General features: G+C 39.5%; 1 protein-coding gene across 1 annotated transcript in view; it reads right to left on the bottom strand.

Annotated features, from left to right (window-relative positions):
• Window positions 1–2,453: 2,453 nt before the first annotated feature.
• Window positions 2,454–16,505, bottom strand: part of LOC148012605 (uncharacterized) — a 99,862-nt gene continuing 85,810 nt past the window's right edge. Inside the window, exon 7 of the mRNA XM_087669552.1 lies at window positions 2,454–2,588. Within this exon, the coding sequence (XP_087525678.1) occupies window positions 2,565–2,588 (24 nt within the window). The 3' untranslated portion in view covers window positions 2,454–2,564. The remainder of the gene's footprint in view (window positions 2,589–16,505) is intronic.

The raw sequence follows: 16,505 nt of genomic DNA, 5'->3' as shown, positions 1-16,505 counted from the left end.
ATCGACAGAAGGATTCAACTCTAAAGGAGTACATTGGCAACCTTTTTGTAGACTTGGTGGTCTTCCATAAGAAGTGCTCAGCATGAGGGCAAGAAACAATCATGAAAATTTGAGCTTTGACTAAGTTTGGACCTTTTTCGAGTGATACATGTGACATCTAGCTTGGAGAAGGTGGTGCTAATCAAGTGGTCACAGCTTATTTACTTGTTTGACCAAACATGTGGTGGTATGTGCTTGCTACATTAGGTGATCTTGCTAACGTGTCACATCCGCTTCTCTTAGAGAAAGAGCTGAAGGGGGAGCATGTCTTTTTGAAGAAAAGAAGGAATTTCTATTTTCATTGGAAGCTGGCCCCTCCTCTCCACGCATGAAAAAGCTAAGGAATGAATGAGAGTTCTTGTTAGCTATCGGCTTTTTGTATTAGCCATCACATGTATTTTTATTGATAAATATAAGATATTTTACTTTGTCCCCGTAAATAAATATTCATTGAATAAATATGTGGTTCGTGTAAGCGTGATGATAATGTGTGGTACATGAATAACGCATTCGCATACGTTAACATGATCCAATTTAATTATGTCAACGCATAGTACTGCACTTGCAATTGTGCATAAGCGATAACGTAACTCGTATCCGTATGTATTATCACTTTTGATGCGTGTATATGTTAAACAAAAATTAAGAGTTGTGCGTTTCAAGAAACAAAACAAAACAACTTTACTCAATTATTTGAATTCAGTACACATCACATGAGATATTATGTATATATATATAAATATTCCAATGTGGTAGAGCATACAAATTTTTTTGGCCTTCTAAGATGCTATGGTGCTATAACACTCATTAAAAAACCTTCCATCATTAATCGCATAACCTATGGAGGAGTCTCCTTGCAATGTCGAAGCGGAATGATAAAGTTTATATCTTTATCTGTGATTGTGATACGCTTTGCATGGATGGCCACTAGCTGTGTATCATCAAACAAGTCAATGAGAAACCCCTTTGCAGCTGTTTGTAAGGCCTCCATAGCTACAGAAGTCCACCTTCTTACTGGTGGGCCATCCCGCACTCGTGCCCAAAATCTTCCCATCCCTTTCAACTCCAAGTCTTGCATGACTTCCCGAACAACCTTATGAAAAGATCTTTTTGGAATGAGATGCTTGTATTTGTGTTGAATTCTCCTTATCTCCTAAAGGGCAACAGTGTGCGGTTTCCATCTCCTCTTCTTCTGTGGTGGTCCTTGTGCTCCAGGTGGCGGGCCTTAGTATGAGGTCTTTGAAATGGCGACATGCTTGCTTGGTGCATGCCATGAAATCTTAAGGAGGGTAAGATGGAGAAGAGACAGAGGTTGGGGGTGTGAGAATGGAGGAAGCAAAGAAAACAAGATGTGAAAATGAGAATAAGAATGAACTTTTAACCCATTTAAACCCCAAAACTATGTTAATGCAACTTCATACGCATTGTCCATTGTGTGATCATAAATCCATAACCTTTTATCAGAATGCAATGAAACTTTACACGTGCACTCGTTAGGGTATTACTTTTTTTTGAAAAAAATGCCTACAGATCCCTAGTCTGAAGTCTGGCATCTGGAGCCACTTTCCTACTGCCAAGAGCCTTTTTTTTTGGGAAAAAAAAGCCTACAGACCCCTTGTCCGGAGTCTAGTGTCTGGAGTAACTTTCGTGTGGGGGTCTGCAAGCATTTTTTTCCCAAAAAAATAATTTGGGCTCTTGGTCACCTAACGAGTGTGCGTGTGAAGTTTCATCACATTCCGATATAGTTTAGTATTTTAAATACTATCCCACACCAAAATTATGGATGGATTGATAATTGAGAAATCAACATTGTTACTACTGGCCCTTAGAAACTTCCCACCACATAGACTATGCAAAGGCATTAGGAGTAGGTCTGCAACAAGAAATGGCAAAATTTTGCATGTTTTTCCTATTGAAATTGACAGTGCTAGCAAAAACTGTAAGTAAGAGTTGAAAATATAGCAAAGATGCATAGTCAAATTTGAGAGTGAAGGAGAAGAGTAAAAATTTAATTCATATTTTAAGGGTGTGTATAATAGTTTTGCACTGGGACATAGTCATATGTCCAATGCACAAGGATAACACTATGCCAAAAAAGATAACATTGCAAACTATGCTCATTCCATTGTAACAAATGTATCCTTCACTGCTTGAAGCTTGCTTACAAGATGGAAGTCCTTGGGAGTTACAGTGATACACTTTGCATATATTGCACAACGCTGAGCATCAATTCATCAAGTCAACTAAAAAGGCCCTTGCACATTGTAGAGCATGAAGACATTCTTTTGTGAAGCGATCAGACCTTGTTCCAGAAACCACCTCCTGCTTTCTGTGTGGTAGAGGTCTTGCACAATCTCATGACGCTTAGGGCCACTATACCTAGCTTCCACTTGTATTTCTTGTGAGGATGCTGAGGAGGACCCTTGTGAGGGCGGCTTGAGGAAGTTGGGTTAGGTTGAGAAGGGAGTGCATTCGAGCTAGTAGATGCTCCAAGGGGCTGAATACGAGCAAAAGCTTATTTGCAACTACCTTAGACCTAGCCATCTTTCCTGCACAAGAGATGTGAGAACTCAATGAATAAGATAGAAAGTGAAACCCTAATTTATATAACCCTAAACTATAAGACTGATTCACATAGATGCACACTCCCTCTTTCTCTCTTAAACTATGAATTGCATTTACACTAAACACATTGTTCATCTTACTATCTTAGCTCTCTTCGAACCCGTTTGTTGTCTTGTAGCCTTGTTTCTAGCCACTTGGCATGGTTTTCTTTGGTACTTGAGGCTTCATAACACACTCTTTTAGTGACATGATGTGATTCCATCATATCTGTAGCCGATTCATCAGCACTTTCATTTGGTCTCTTTTGCAAGAGTTTAGCTTCATTCGCTACTATAATCCTATACCACTAAGATAGCAATTGGATCATTGGATTGCTACCATTCACCCCTCCACCATGATCGGTTTTTCTTTGGTATGCACCATGTATTATCTAATGTGAATTTTCCATCCCTTGTGTGGACCAAACTCCAATGCTTCCCTTTTTTGCAAACTATGGCCCATGTGCCTCAAGGATATGCTACAAAGACACATATCACACATGAGTAAAACTATGCTCAATAGTTTATACAATTCATACAATTTTAAAATATTAACTTAGTATGTACCATGTAATGTGTGATAGAGCTTTTGCCCCACGCTTCCATTGTGTTTTTGTAGAAGCTATGCGCAACATCGATAAATTATTGCTTATCTTTATTGTTAAACACCATCTTGCAAAGTAAGGAAGCCAATTTGTTAAGACTTATTCAAACCTTAGCTTTGGCCAACCATGTTTTTCCTCCATTAATTCAAGTAGGAACTATAAAATGTAACTTTTTCCACCCATCATTGTCCTACAGCCTATGAACCATGACATTCCCTTCCTCATTGATGGGTGTTGAGAGAAACTTCATAGCCTTTTCTCCTCCAAAGCAAAGCTTTTTTGGCAAGTTACAAGATTTTCCTGATCTCCTCATCTTTTTCAATCGTCACTTGATGCTTGTGTAGCCCAATTTCTGATAGCACTCGCTCCACATTCTTACACATTGTAATGGCTTCTTTTTCTAGTTGCATCCTATAAAATCAGAGCAAATGTATTCATATATAAGTTTCTCCATGATTCTGACAAAAGCATGCAATGAATAAATGTGAATACGATCCAATGGAATGTTGAAGATGGGCTTCTAAGTGGGATCTTCTCTATTGCACGCCGGTGTAGCACTTGTCACCCTTTTCTAGTTCTTCTTTCCGTCCTTTCCTTCCACCCTCTCTATCAAGCAAAATATGCATGGATTCTTTGTATTTGTGCCATTGGAGACTCCACACATGCATTTTAAAATTTTCAAGTCTCCTACAAGATGCCATTCAACCAAGTATTGACCATACCCTACCTTCAATCGAGAGCATCTCACCATATTCTTGATGATCGATGATGCTTGCAATGCTTCAGTGCATAAAGAACAACTGCAACACCTCAAATGTTTCCTTAGGAACTTCAAATGCAACGAGTCACTACACATGGCGCTCGAATTGAACACTAAAGTTCCCTGGGTTTTTCTTGTCGAATTATAAAGCTCTATTCATCATAGTTACACTAACTCTTTCAAGCTTTACTCCTTTGACAACCTCGGTTTCATCCAATCTTATAACAAACTACAATTTACCATTACATTTCTCAACAAACATATTATAGTACATTACCATTGCCGATTGCACCTTCTACAAATCTAAATAGTAATTGTTGAGTTCGGTGAACTTCATCTCATATGCATTTTTTGTCCCAACCTTTAGTGTTTCCATGCATTGAACATGCATGGGATCTCCTATCAGCTCCAAAACCTTTGTATTAAGTTGTCGTCGGGCCTCTATTAACTTTGAAGGTTGAGGAAGAGGCACAATTCTATTTCTCTTCAGCACACGACCAGACCCAGCCTTCACAACATTCAATATCTTTGAGTAAGTCGTTGTGCTAATACCGGCCTTGTCACAAATGAATTGTGCATCCATAGTTGAGAACTCGTTTGGCACATCTTTTATGTGCACTCAATCTCCTTTTCCTTCACAACCCTAAACTTAGGATTGCTCAATGTACTTGCCTTCAACAATCTACTAATACATAATCCAACCTCACCCTCACTTAGTTTCTCATTCTGAGCTATCTTACATGCTTTGATACGTCGCTTCCACCAGCCGCTATTCACAATTAACTTAATGATTGGCTTCTTCTTTCATTTTCACTCATGTGTTAGCTTGATATTGATCTTTCTCAGGTCGTCCAATTGTGCCTTTGCCTCCTCATATGAGATACCAATGCCATGGATAGTGTCATGCATTGAAATAATTTGATTGTTTTGTTGAATTATAGTATCATTCAACTGTACCACTTATCCTATGAGATGTTGTATATGAAGTTGATGTGCAATGATCACATCATGATAATTTTTTATGGTTGCTTGGCAAGTTGTAAATACTTTGAACACTTGATCATTGAGCCGCCTAGTGTAACCGAGAAACCCATTTTCACCCTCGCACACATACTTTAGCAAATTTGTGATTCCTGAGAAAGTATGAGGTTTATTTTTAAAGGGGTCAATTGGGTAGATTCCCCCATCAACCCACAAATCCACGTTTTTCAATCCTATTTGCATGTAACTCTGCAAAACTTGAGGGTTGACACTAGTATGATGGGTTCTTTTGAATTATAGGACGTATTCAATCTCTACCTCAATATGCAGCTCCTTATTTCTTGTATTTATTTTACTATTAATAAAAATTGGGATCCTACTTGATTGTCATAGGAGGTAGAGTGGAGATGCACAGAGAGGCACACAAAGGTGCCAAGGGAAAGGAGGGTGTAAGTAATTCACTTTGTTAATGAAGGTTGCATAAACACAGAGAAGATGTCACAATAGAGCCATGAGAGAGTATAGATATGGGAGAAAATAGCTCAGAGGGTTGGGATATCTAAGACTTTTCATATTTTAGACATTTCTATTTTACCTTCAAAAATATTTTCAAAAAACATGAAATTTGACTAGTTGGCTTGTTTTTTGACCAAAAGCTAGAATATAAAAAATATCCAAAATCAATTTGTTATTCTCTATTAAAAAATAAATTTTCTTTTTCCTTGTTCTCGATTAAAAAATCAATTGCCTCGTATCTACTAATCATTTTGCATTGAAAATGAAGCACCACACTCCCGTAACTAACTCCTTTTTGAATATAAAATTTGGTTGAAAAAGACTTTTTGAATGAGGAGAGAGAAGGAATCTAAGTATATCTTTGTAGATAATATAAAAAAGGCAAAATGAGATTGCAAAAGTGGAGAGAGAAGAGGATTATTTTACTATTCTTCTCTCCTCTTTTTCTTTTTTTAAGGAGGAGAGAGGGGGGGTCTAAAAGGCCAATTTGTGGGTTCATTTTTTTCCTAATGTTTTATCCAAACCCTTATTATTAGAAATGCAAGTCGTGGTGTGCGTCTCACACAACTCTCTACAACACTTCCAAGTCATGTTCACTTGTTTTCCTGTATGGCTTCCTAGAAATCGTCTAGCTTTTGAGCCTCCCATTGAAACATTGACCAAGACATCTCTTGTTTTACCTCAAAGTTGGATCATTTCATAAGTGAACTTGGTCCCATGAAAATCCATTTCCGAGATTAATTCCTTGGATTTGTCTTAATATACTCATCTAAATAAAGATAATGACTTAATAAAATATGCATAGTCAAGATGCAACCTGGGAAGTTTGTTAATCATTGTAATCTCTGCATGCAAAGTACAAATATAAACATTTCTAAGAGAAATTGATAGAATGGGATCCCATATGTCTTTATATTTTTAAATTTACTCAAATCTATAGGGTATTTAGTTGGGGCTCTTCTTTCTGGTCACAAATGTACATGGAACCCTATTTACATAAAAATTTAAGTAACTATGTAAATATCGAATCCTTGATAAGGGTTTGATAGTTTCTTTCCCTCCTTTTTAGGGATTGAACATTTACATAATTACTCAAAATTTTATGTAAACAAGGTGCATGATTAGTCTATTAATATTTTTACATTGACTATTTTTACATTTGAGTATGTGAAAGGTCACTTTATAACTAGCAAAAGGCCTGCTACACTCTTTTAGTTTCTTGGTGGGCCCACTTGGCCCAATCAAGATCCCATTAAGATTTTCCAAAACCTATATAAAGAGCACATGGAGTGTTGACATCTCATTATCTTCCTTCAAAGGGTCACCTCACTCTTATCTTGTCACTTGGTTGACATCTACTCTTTTCCTTAGCCGCCAAAATAGACATTGCAATAGCATACTAGGCTAATCAAACAACATCCAATGCAAGATTTATTGAAAGAGAGATTTTGCATTCAATGAGATGCAGTAGAAATAATAAATGTGGGATGAGGAAGGGATTACCTCATTAGCTTAGTGACTCATTGGCTACTAACTTACCCCTTTTACAAATTTTGTTTGATTTACTCAAGAATCACACAAAGCAAAGATGATTACAAGTTACGATTACAGATCTTGACTCAAGCAATGAGATTTTATTAATCTACAAGCATTTATGTATGCGATGAGTGACTTAATGGGGCTAATGCAATTGTTTGACCTATTCTATGCAAAAGATGATGACCAATATAGAAGAGGGCTAAATTCATGATGTCTTTGAAGTAATTAGGCATAGGCTTAGCAAATAGATAAAGAGAGATATTAATATTTTCATGTGACATACCTTTTCCATGCTTGAAGGAGTAAGATTAAACTTCCATTATCAAGAGATCTGAATATTTCTTCCAAATCACCCCATAGAATCCAGATGCCTTTAATGTCTTGAAATCTCTAGACATTAGAGTCATGCATTGTTGTAGGTGACCCCCTTGAACCTTGCTAAGGCCTTACTTCAAGAATAGGAAAGATTATGAGAAGCTTACATGGCTGCCATGAAGAATCCTTGGAATCTTGAGCTCCAAGTCTTCAACCTTGAGTAATTTGACCAAGAGTTACTATAGGTAGGTGTTGGGGATGAAATATAGAGCTCTTATAAAGGTTTGAAAGCTTGGGATTGTGTGGTTGTGGCTACCCTAATCTTGCCAATAGTAGGGTTTCCTTAAAGAAGTAAGAAATGTCAAAAAAGGAGAAGAAGGCTTCAATGCAAGGATGGTGGTCATTCCTTAAGGAAAAGGCTGAATTGTAGGAGTATTAGTTTAAATTGGGCACAAGTAGTAGCTTAAAATGCATTGAAATTTTTGGGGCATCTCTTAGTGGTCCACCTAGGCTTGGTTAGCTGTAAAATGGTTATGGGCTTGCTGTGGATCACTTGTAGAATGTTCCTATAATGTTTACTTGGCAATCAACCTCATAAAACATGTAAGACACTATGTGAGTTCAAAAGGGTATTTTATGTAATAAAATTTACATGAACATATTTTCAAAAGGTATTTTCCAATTAGAATTTGAAAAAAATCCATAATGTTAATATAATTAAAATTTTATAGCCTTATAGCGTGTAAAGAAAGGATATTTCTTAATATCCTTTGAACACATGTTATATAGATGACTTCTTATAGGTGAACCCCCTGAGTAATGCTTCTTGTCCCTAGGAGTGAAGATCAAAGGAGGTGAAGAAAGATTGTTCCCTACATCTTCGTGAAAGTCTAGCATGAAGAAGAGAAGGAAGGTATTCTTGAAAAAGTAGTAGTGGTTTCACTCTTCTCTAGCTCCTATAGTGATCTCCTTTACAAACAACCCCCCAAAATGTGCATAAAATCGAGTGATGGCATGCTAAAATAGCCTTGTTACATCTAGATATGTCCATAGATCTAGCCATAGCTCATGTGTGCCTTCCAAGAAAGTTGTTAGCTTCCTATGGGGGGGACATGCCAACTCTTGTGGTTCAACACCTATTTCTCCATTATACTAGCATAATGGAGAAATAGGTTATTTTTAATGGAGAAATAGGTGAATCTTGCTATGCAAGTCAATTAAAAATGCTATATAATGGAGAAATAGGTTATTTTTAATGGCCCTTGTATAGCAAGGTCTCAACACCTATTTCTCCATTATACCAGCATTTTCTTCTCCTAAAACCCTAATCATAGCAAGGGCCATTAAACTTGAACACTGAACTTTGAAATCTTGACAAAAGGCTTCATCTATAGCTTCTTTGATCACTATATATCAAGAATCTTGAAGAAAGTACCAAGATTGTGAAGATTGAAGAATTCTTATGACAACTAGTATTGCTTATGGAATAAAGATTTTGGGGGCAAAGATTTATTTCAGCCCATTCTTTCATACAAGAGTATTTCATCTTATTGAGGGGCATTGGGAGATTACATTAGAGATGCCTTTGAAGCCCAATAGACAAGAGATCAAAGGATTTAGGATATTGGGCACCTCACCTATCCATTTGAAGAGACACTTCTTGAAATTTTCTCTTAATGTCTCTAATCCTATTTCTTAATATTTAATCCATTTGCTAAAACGATATTGATCCAACATTTACCTCTATTCTCAATCTTTATCAATATTTGCATTTTTAGAATTGATTGAATTGAAATCTTTGAATTAGAAGAGAAATTTATAGAAGTATCAATTTGCATTCAGGCTTGAATAAACCTTAAGCCTATGGATTGCTTCTTTGATCTTTGGTGTTTTCCCTTATGATAAATTCAATATTGTAAAGGGGTTAGCAAGAAAATCAATGTCACCAATTTCTGAGGTATTTCCTAATTCTATTCATCTAAATCCTCAAATTACCATGCTTTCCATTAAAAGCTCAAAGCTCCTTTTCCATTCATGTGTATGATTTTTGTCTTTGTAATTCATTATTGAGCTACCATGTCTACTATCTCTATCAAGGAAAAAGGTGGGTGTCAAGGGAGATACTTGAGGAGGAACTTTGCACACCTCTTGATGATTCAAATCCCATGTAAGGAGCCCTATCTTGTCCTTTTATCCCTCACATGGTTACTCACATGTAGAGAACTAAATATGAAGGAAACTTAAAGAAATTCTTGAAGAAATAGGGCATTTAGAGATAGATGCAAGAAATTTATAGGTAGTATAGGTATAAAGAGGGCATTACAAGTTTCTATTGGTATAAGTAGGGTCCTACATAGCATTCAGAGGTTCCTATAGGTCTCACATGGATTCCCATGTAGTTTAGGCCTCAAAAGGTGATACATGGCATTTTTAGACCAAACAGGGTTCCCAGAGCGTGCATATCGATTCTTGAAAATCACAAAGTTTGACCTACATAAATTTATGTCGTCATTCTAATGAAAAAGTTGATACCTCATTTTGAAGAGGGCTCAATAGAGAGAAAAAAAGTTGAAAATTGATCAAGAAAGAACTCAACTCAAGGTGGTCAAAATTTCATTCCCATGGATGTTTTTAAGGAGCACAAAGAGGATCTATGATTTAAACATGGGAGAAATTCATAGCGAATTGTGAAATTAAATGTTTGTATAAGAAGTCCAAAGTCAATAGTATGTTTGTCATTCAAGAATCAGGGGATGAGGATGAAGCCCCACTTGTGATGGGTTATGCTAGAAATGAAGACTTTGAAGATAAGAATGGCCAAGATCAACTCTAGGATTCTGAGAGCAGAATTTAGGTGATGGGAAGTGCTTAAAAATAGCTAAAAATTATGAATATCAAGGGAAAAATATTCACCATCAAAGGCGGCGGCTCGATCTAGGACGATTTTAAGCGACAAGCAGTCGACGGGCGCCCAAGTGACACGTCTGGATTTTTAGTAATTTTTTTGTCAGTTGGAACGGGATACGGGAGCTCCAGGCCTATCCGGGATGCCGAGACGGACGCCCAGAAATTTATAGCCCGTCAATCGGAGCTCGTATGAGGAAGTTGGCCCAAAACCGACCGGGGTGCCCAAAAAGGGGCCAAAGTTGAAATCTCAAAGGGTGTGGCTAGTGGGGGGGTGCCCTTTGGCACCCCCCCTTCTCCAAAATTCGTGATGGAGGGGGGCCGGTGGCTATTTTTTAGCTCCGAAAAAAACACGCCCCCCCCCCCCCCCCCCAAAAAAAGAAAATCAAGATGCAGGCTTGCAAAGAAGCCATGAAACCAACTCTCCCCGGCTTCCACATTCAATCTCCGCTCCACATCGCTCCGCTCCACACATTCAATGGCAGCCTGTAGAGGGAGAGAGAAAATCAGTCTTTCTCTCTCCTCCCTCTCTCTCCTCTAAGAGGGAGTTCATGTGGGAAGAAGAAGGAAGAAGAAAGAATGATGGAGGCTTGTCCGGCATGGATCGGATGGCTCCACGGGCTGGAAATGGTGATTTATGATCGTACTGAGCATGAAGTGCTGCTGATTTTCAGATTTGCAGCCATGGACATGAAACCCGAAACACGCAAATAAGTGGTAATTCAATTTTTTCAAAGGAAATTTGAGATTTCATGGCTTTTGATTGATAAAATGTTGTTCATGTGGGCTAAATATTGTTTATGTTGCTGTTTTCCATGAATACTTGTTGATCATAATCAAAAAATCAGAAAATATGCATCTTGTGGTTCAAAATAATATACTAAAACACGTAAAATATGGAAAATCAAGGGAAAATGATGTTTTTGGGCATAAAAATGGGAGAATGAATAGGAACACCAACTAAATTTTCAATTTTGCTGCAAGAAGGAACTAAGGCCACAACCCATAACCTATTTTGAATTTTTAGTAATTAAATAATGTAGAAAATAAGGAAAAATACAAGGAAAATAGAGAAAAATCACTAAAAATAGGGGAAAAATGCATTTTGGGTGCAGAAAATTAGTGAAAATTAAGAACAATGTTTGTGAATGTTTGTGGGGACTGAAGCATGAGGATTTTTCTTAGTTCAACCCCACTTTCTTGTTCTAGTGTGTCTCTTTCCGTTTTTTCACATAAAATGATGGCAAAATGTCCTATAAATCTATACCACAATGCAGCATTTGATCGATGGGAGGGTAGAATGGTTAGAGTGTGTCTAAATGTGGAGTCAAATGACGAAAAGATTGATGTATTTGTTTGCATGCCATATAGGTTGGTGAATAATTATAAAATAAGAGCCTAGTAGCACGAGGGTTTCCTTGGTGCTAGGTTCGTGCAACGACGCATAAGAACGGTAGTTGAAAATCATTGAAAGGATGTTTTCCACATGTGCACAATATTGATTTCATAATTGTTTGGGAACTTAGCATCCACAATATGCATAAATCATGGAAATGTTAAAAGGTATCAGAAATCCTAGATGCACAGCAATTGTTTTCATTAGGATCTTGACCCACGTTGAGTGAGAGACAGGACACCCTAAGCCATAGGCTAGTCGTGGGGTCTAGGGGAAAGAGAAGTAAGGACAATGGTACATTCTTGTATACGCTTATTTGGTACCTTGAGCGACTTTTGTGCGATATGTCTATTTGTTGAGCGATGCACTGAGGGGCCAATCCCCAAGGTGTAGGAGAGTCGCAGAGGGTTGACGGCATTCAGCCGTAGGAGAAACCCATGTGTATGTGATTCGAGCCTTTTGGCTATGTGAAAGGGACTCCCTCTGAGGAGTAATATTGGGTTAGGATCAGTTGGACTACAACGTATTACAAACGCAATGTTTAGGAAGGCAGAGATTTTGATAGACGCTCCTGGCCGTGAGGTCGAGGGGTTGTCTTGTGCGTAGTGACGAGGCCTGGCTAGTGCATGAGTCAGTGCCGGTCCGTTTTTTAGGTCGATCAGTGGTGCGTCTGCCGGGAGCCGCTTAAAAGTGGCGTTCCTCGAATCCTGGTTGTCTAGGGACCAACTAGCAGTTTATGCCAAAGGATATTGAGATTGATCCGTTATTTATTGATAAGCATCGTCTAGCAGAAATCCAAAAGCAAGAGAGAGACGAAAGAGCTAGGCGACGTGCTGAAATTTTTAGGAGATATTCCCCTAAGCATAGCGGTGTTGAACCCTTACGAGGGGGTGGATCTAGTGGTCTTGGGGCCACGCGCAGTAAGTTAGGAGAAGATGGAAGCTCTAGTGCTCCCCTTTCTTCCATAAGCCAGTCTATATCAAGTGCGGGAGGTGTAACCCCCCCCGTCCCCTATTCCTAGTGCAAATCCAATCCTCGTCATGGCACAGCCTATTGCAATTCCAGCAGGAACGACGGATTTGCCGGCTCTAGGTTACCCACTACCCATTTTTAATGGGCTAGTTGAGGAAGATGTGGAACTCCACATTAGGGAGTTTCAAAAGCTGATGTTTAACTATCGCATTCAACAAGAAGGACATTTAATGATGTTCTTCAACATGACTCTCAAAGGAAGAGCCGCTATATGGTATCATGGTTTAGAAGCCGGAACCATATTGAATAGTGATTCATTTTATGGAGCTTTTCGAAGGGAGTTTGCCCCTGAAAGGGGTGGGCAATATTGGTTGCGTGTACTCAACGTGACCCGCCAAGAACCACACGAGGATATTCGTGCTTATGCGAAGAAAATAAAATAGGTTTTCCGTAAGTTGGACACCTCTATTCCTATCCCCGCAGCTTCCCAATTGCAATATTTCCTACATGGTTTGAACTTTAACATTCAATTGCAGTTGAGTAGTGTCCCCTTGGGGGATATAGATACTGCCATTACACGAGCACAAGAGGTGGAATCACGACTACAAGCAGCCTATGCTTCTCGAGGCAATTCGAATATGGGTTTAGTATGGGGAAATAATGTGGCAATGGCCAATGGCAGTAGTGGCCAAGGGATAGCGATGGCTAACCCTAATGGGAGAGGGAACATGATACAGAATGTGCCTTTATTACCAGCTCCCCCTAGCATATCGATGCCTACGAGCAGTCAAATGGCTCCAAGTGGTGGAGGCCAGGCGGTCAATTCTAACACCATGCCTGTGGCTCAACAACCTGTGCCTAATCGAATTGTTAGGCCGATGGAACGACATGATGAAGCATTATATCGACATGATTACAGAGCAGTATCGACAAATAGCTGTTGATGTCAACTTCCTTAAAAAACAACAAAATTTGATAGGAAGTAGATACCCAGAGGAGGGTGCACCTTCGAGGTTTAGTTGCAAATGGTGTGGTGGGCAGCACTATCCAAGAAATTGCCCAAATGTTAAGTGCAACATTTGTGGAAAATCCGGCCATTTAGCAACTACTTGCTGGAGTAAGATCAGTTCCCTCCAACGAGGTAGTCGGCAACCAGGGCCTATTAATCATCGTGCCCAAGGAAATGATTCCCAGTGAGAAGATGGGCCTAAACAAATACTTCAATGACCAAAGACTACAGTGGAGGAGCTACCAAGTGGTAGTGGGGTCAGTTTGATTGAGGCTGTACGCGTTAATGATGCTGAAACCTCTAATCTGCGAGTTGTTCTTACAAGAGGTCAAAAGGGTAGAGAAGCCGACAATGATAAGCCTGTCGACGGAAACCCTAAACAAGGCGACAAAGGAATGCAGGTTTTGGATCCTGCCATGGAAGGGGGACCTTTGAAGCCCGTGGAGAGTAAAACCGATAAGGAACCACCAAAGAAGAAGGTGAAAGTTAAGAAAGAGGCAATAAATCCGGTTCCGCAACCTAAAGAGCGGATGGCTTGGCGTGAAAAGCGAGCTCTATCGAACTATCATGAATTGGATTTGGCGAGCTCTCTTTGCGAAGTCAAGCCAGATGTGAATCTTTTACAGCTTATTAAGCTTTCCCCAGGAGTACGCAAGGAATTTAGAAAGATCCTACGTACCAGGTATATCGTAGAACCTTTGGGTATCGTGCGAGTTGGTGATGATTGGTTCGAGCATGCTGAGAAGCATTGCCCAAGGGTTGCAGCCTATGTCGATGGGATATTAGTAGATTATGCCATTGTTGATACGGGATCATCTGTTAACATTATGAGTTCTGAATTGATGGAAAGGTTGGGTCTTGTGATCCAGAAAGATACCTCCACAATTCTCAGAATGGCAGATGATAGTTTGAGACAGTCGGAAGGCTGCATTACTAAGGTCCATGTCACTGTTGCAAATGTAGAATGCCTGTTGGACTTTCGGGTGATTCATTTTGCAGGCCGGCCAAGTTACCAAGTATTACTCGGACGACCTTGGATCTTGCAAGCAGACTGCCAAGTAGATATACCCGCCGGTCGACTGATATTCGGCAGAGGTGCCCAGCGTGTGGTGGTTGATGCTTATCCTGAGTCCCTGCAGACTGAGAGAGCTCCTCTATCTTCTACAGAATTGGAGACACTAGAAGATTTATATGCCAGTGAGACATCATCGAGTGATGAGTCCAAAGAGGGATCCACCACAGAGGACATCTATCAGATCACTTTGAATGAGCCGATAGAGGGCCAAGATCGTATAAGAGATGTAGATGTTATCGAGCTAGACCTTGGTACGTCTGATGATTCACGGCCAATCAAATTAGGTTCTATGCTCAGCACAGCAGAAAGGGAGGACTATGTATCCTTGATTCAGGAATTCCGTGATATCTTTGCCTAGAGTTATGATGAGTTGAGGGGCATTCCTCCTAGTCTTGTTGTCTATACAATTTCGTTGAAAGAGGGCAGTCGTCCTGTACGACAAAAAGTAAGGCGTATGCCTTTCGAACTGAGGGACGGGCTGTTTGAAGAGTTACAGAAGCTTCGGAAAGCGGGTTTGATTTTTCCTGTGCAACACACGGAATGGTGTTTGCCGGTTGTGATAAGAAAGAAGAAGAATAATCAAATCCGATTATGTGTAGACTTTAGAAAGCTGAATAAGCAGACAGTTAAGGACTACTACCCGTTGCCATTTATTGACCAGATTTTGGATCAATTAGCGGGTAGGGAGATATATTCGTTCATGGATTGCTTTGCAGGATACAACCAAATGGCAATTGCAGAAAAGGACAAGTTGAAAACAACTTTCATTACTGTATTTGGTACTTTTGCATACCATGTGATGGCCTTTGGTTTATGCAATGCGCCTGGTTCGTGGCAACGAACAATAGATAAGACATTCGGTGACATATCCCCTGAAGAGTTGAAGGTGTTTATTGATGACTTAGGGGCCGCCACCGTGAGAGAAAGGCAGTTGATCATTTTAAGAAAATGCTTTGAGCATTGTAGACAATTTTTCATCACCCTAAACCCACAGAAGTGTATTTTTGGAGTACCTTATGGGCTATTGCTGGGTCATGTAGTCAGTTCGGTAGGAATTGCGACAGACCCCGAGAAAGTCAAAGTTATAGTTGCCATGGGTCCACCACGCACTCTGAAGGAAGTTCATAGCTTTCTGTCTTTGGTTGGTTATTACCGTAGATTCATAAACGCGTTGGCAGAAAGAACGTTGCCACTTACAAACTTATTGTCCTTTAGTTGTTCGTTTGTATGGGGCGACCCTTGTAAGATAGCATTCGAGGATGTGAAACAGGAGCTAGCAAGAGCACCCGTTTTAAAAGCACCTAAAAGAGGTGAGGTGTTCTATATATTTTCAACAGCCACCATGTATAGTATCAGCTGTTGTTTAGCCCAAATTTGGGAAGAGAAGTGGTACCACCCGATTGCTTTTGCTAGCCGAAAGCTGGGGGTATCCGAAATCAATTATGCCTACATGGAGAAGTTGTGTCTAGCAATGGTCTTTGGGACCAAGAAATTCAGGCATTATATTCTCTATGAGAAAGTCATGCTTTATACGAAGGCGGAGGGACTTCGATTATTGATGAATAAGCTACAGCCGCCTGATCGTTTAGCGAAGTGGTTAATCACTTTGCAGGAATTTGATTATGAAATCAAGAGTAAGCCACCAAGGTTGCAAGGCATCGTGGAATGTCTTGTGGACTTTGGGGAGCCAAAAGAATCTGTGGCTGAAGGTAGTGACATGGAGTTGTTATTTAAAATAGATACGGAATCTATTCCCTCCCGGTACGCTGCAATAACGCATTATTTATCGAC

This window comes from Lygodium microphyllum, chromosome 27 (genome assembly GCF_053477565.2).
Source record: "Lygodium microphyllum isolate KBCC chromosome 27, Lygodium_microphyllum_v1.1.10, whole genome shotgun sequence".
Taxonomy (NCBI): Eukaryota; Viridiplantae; Streptophyta; class Polypodiopsida; order Schizaeales; family Lygodiaceae; genus Lygodium; species Lygodium microphyllum.
This window is presented reverse-complemented; position numbering and strand designations above follow the sequence as displayed.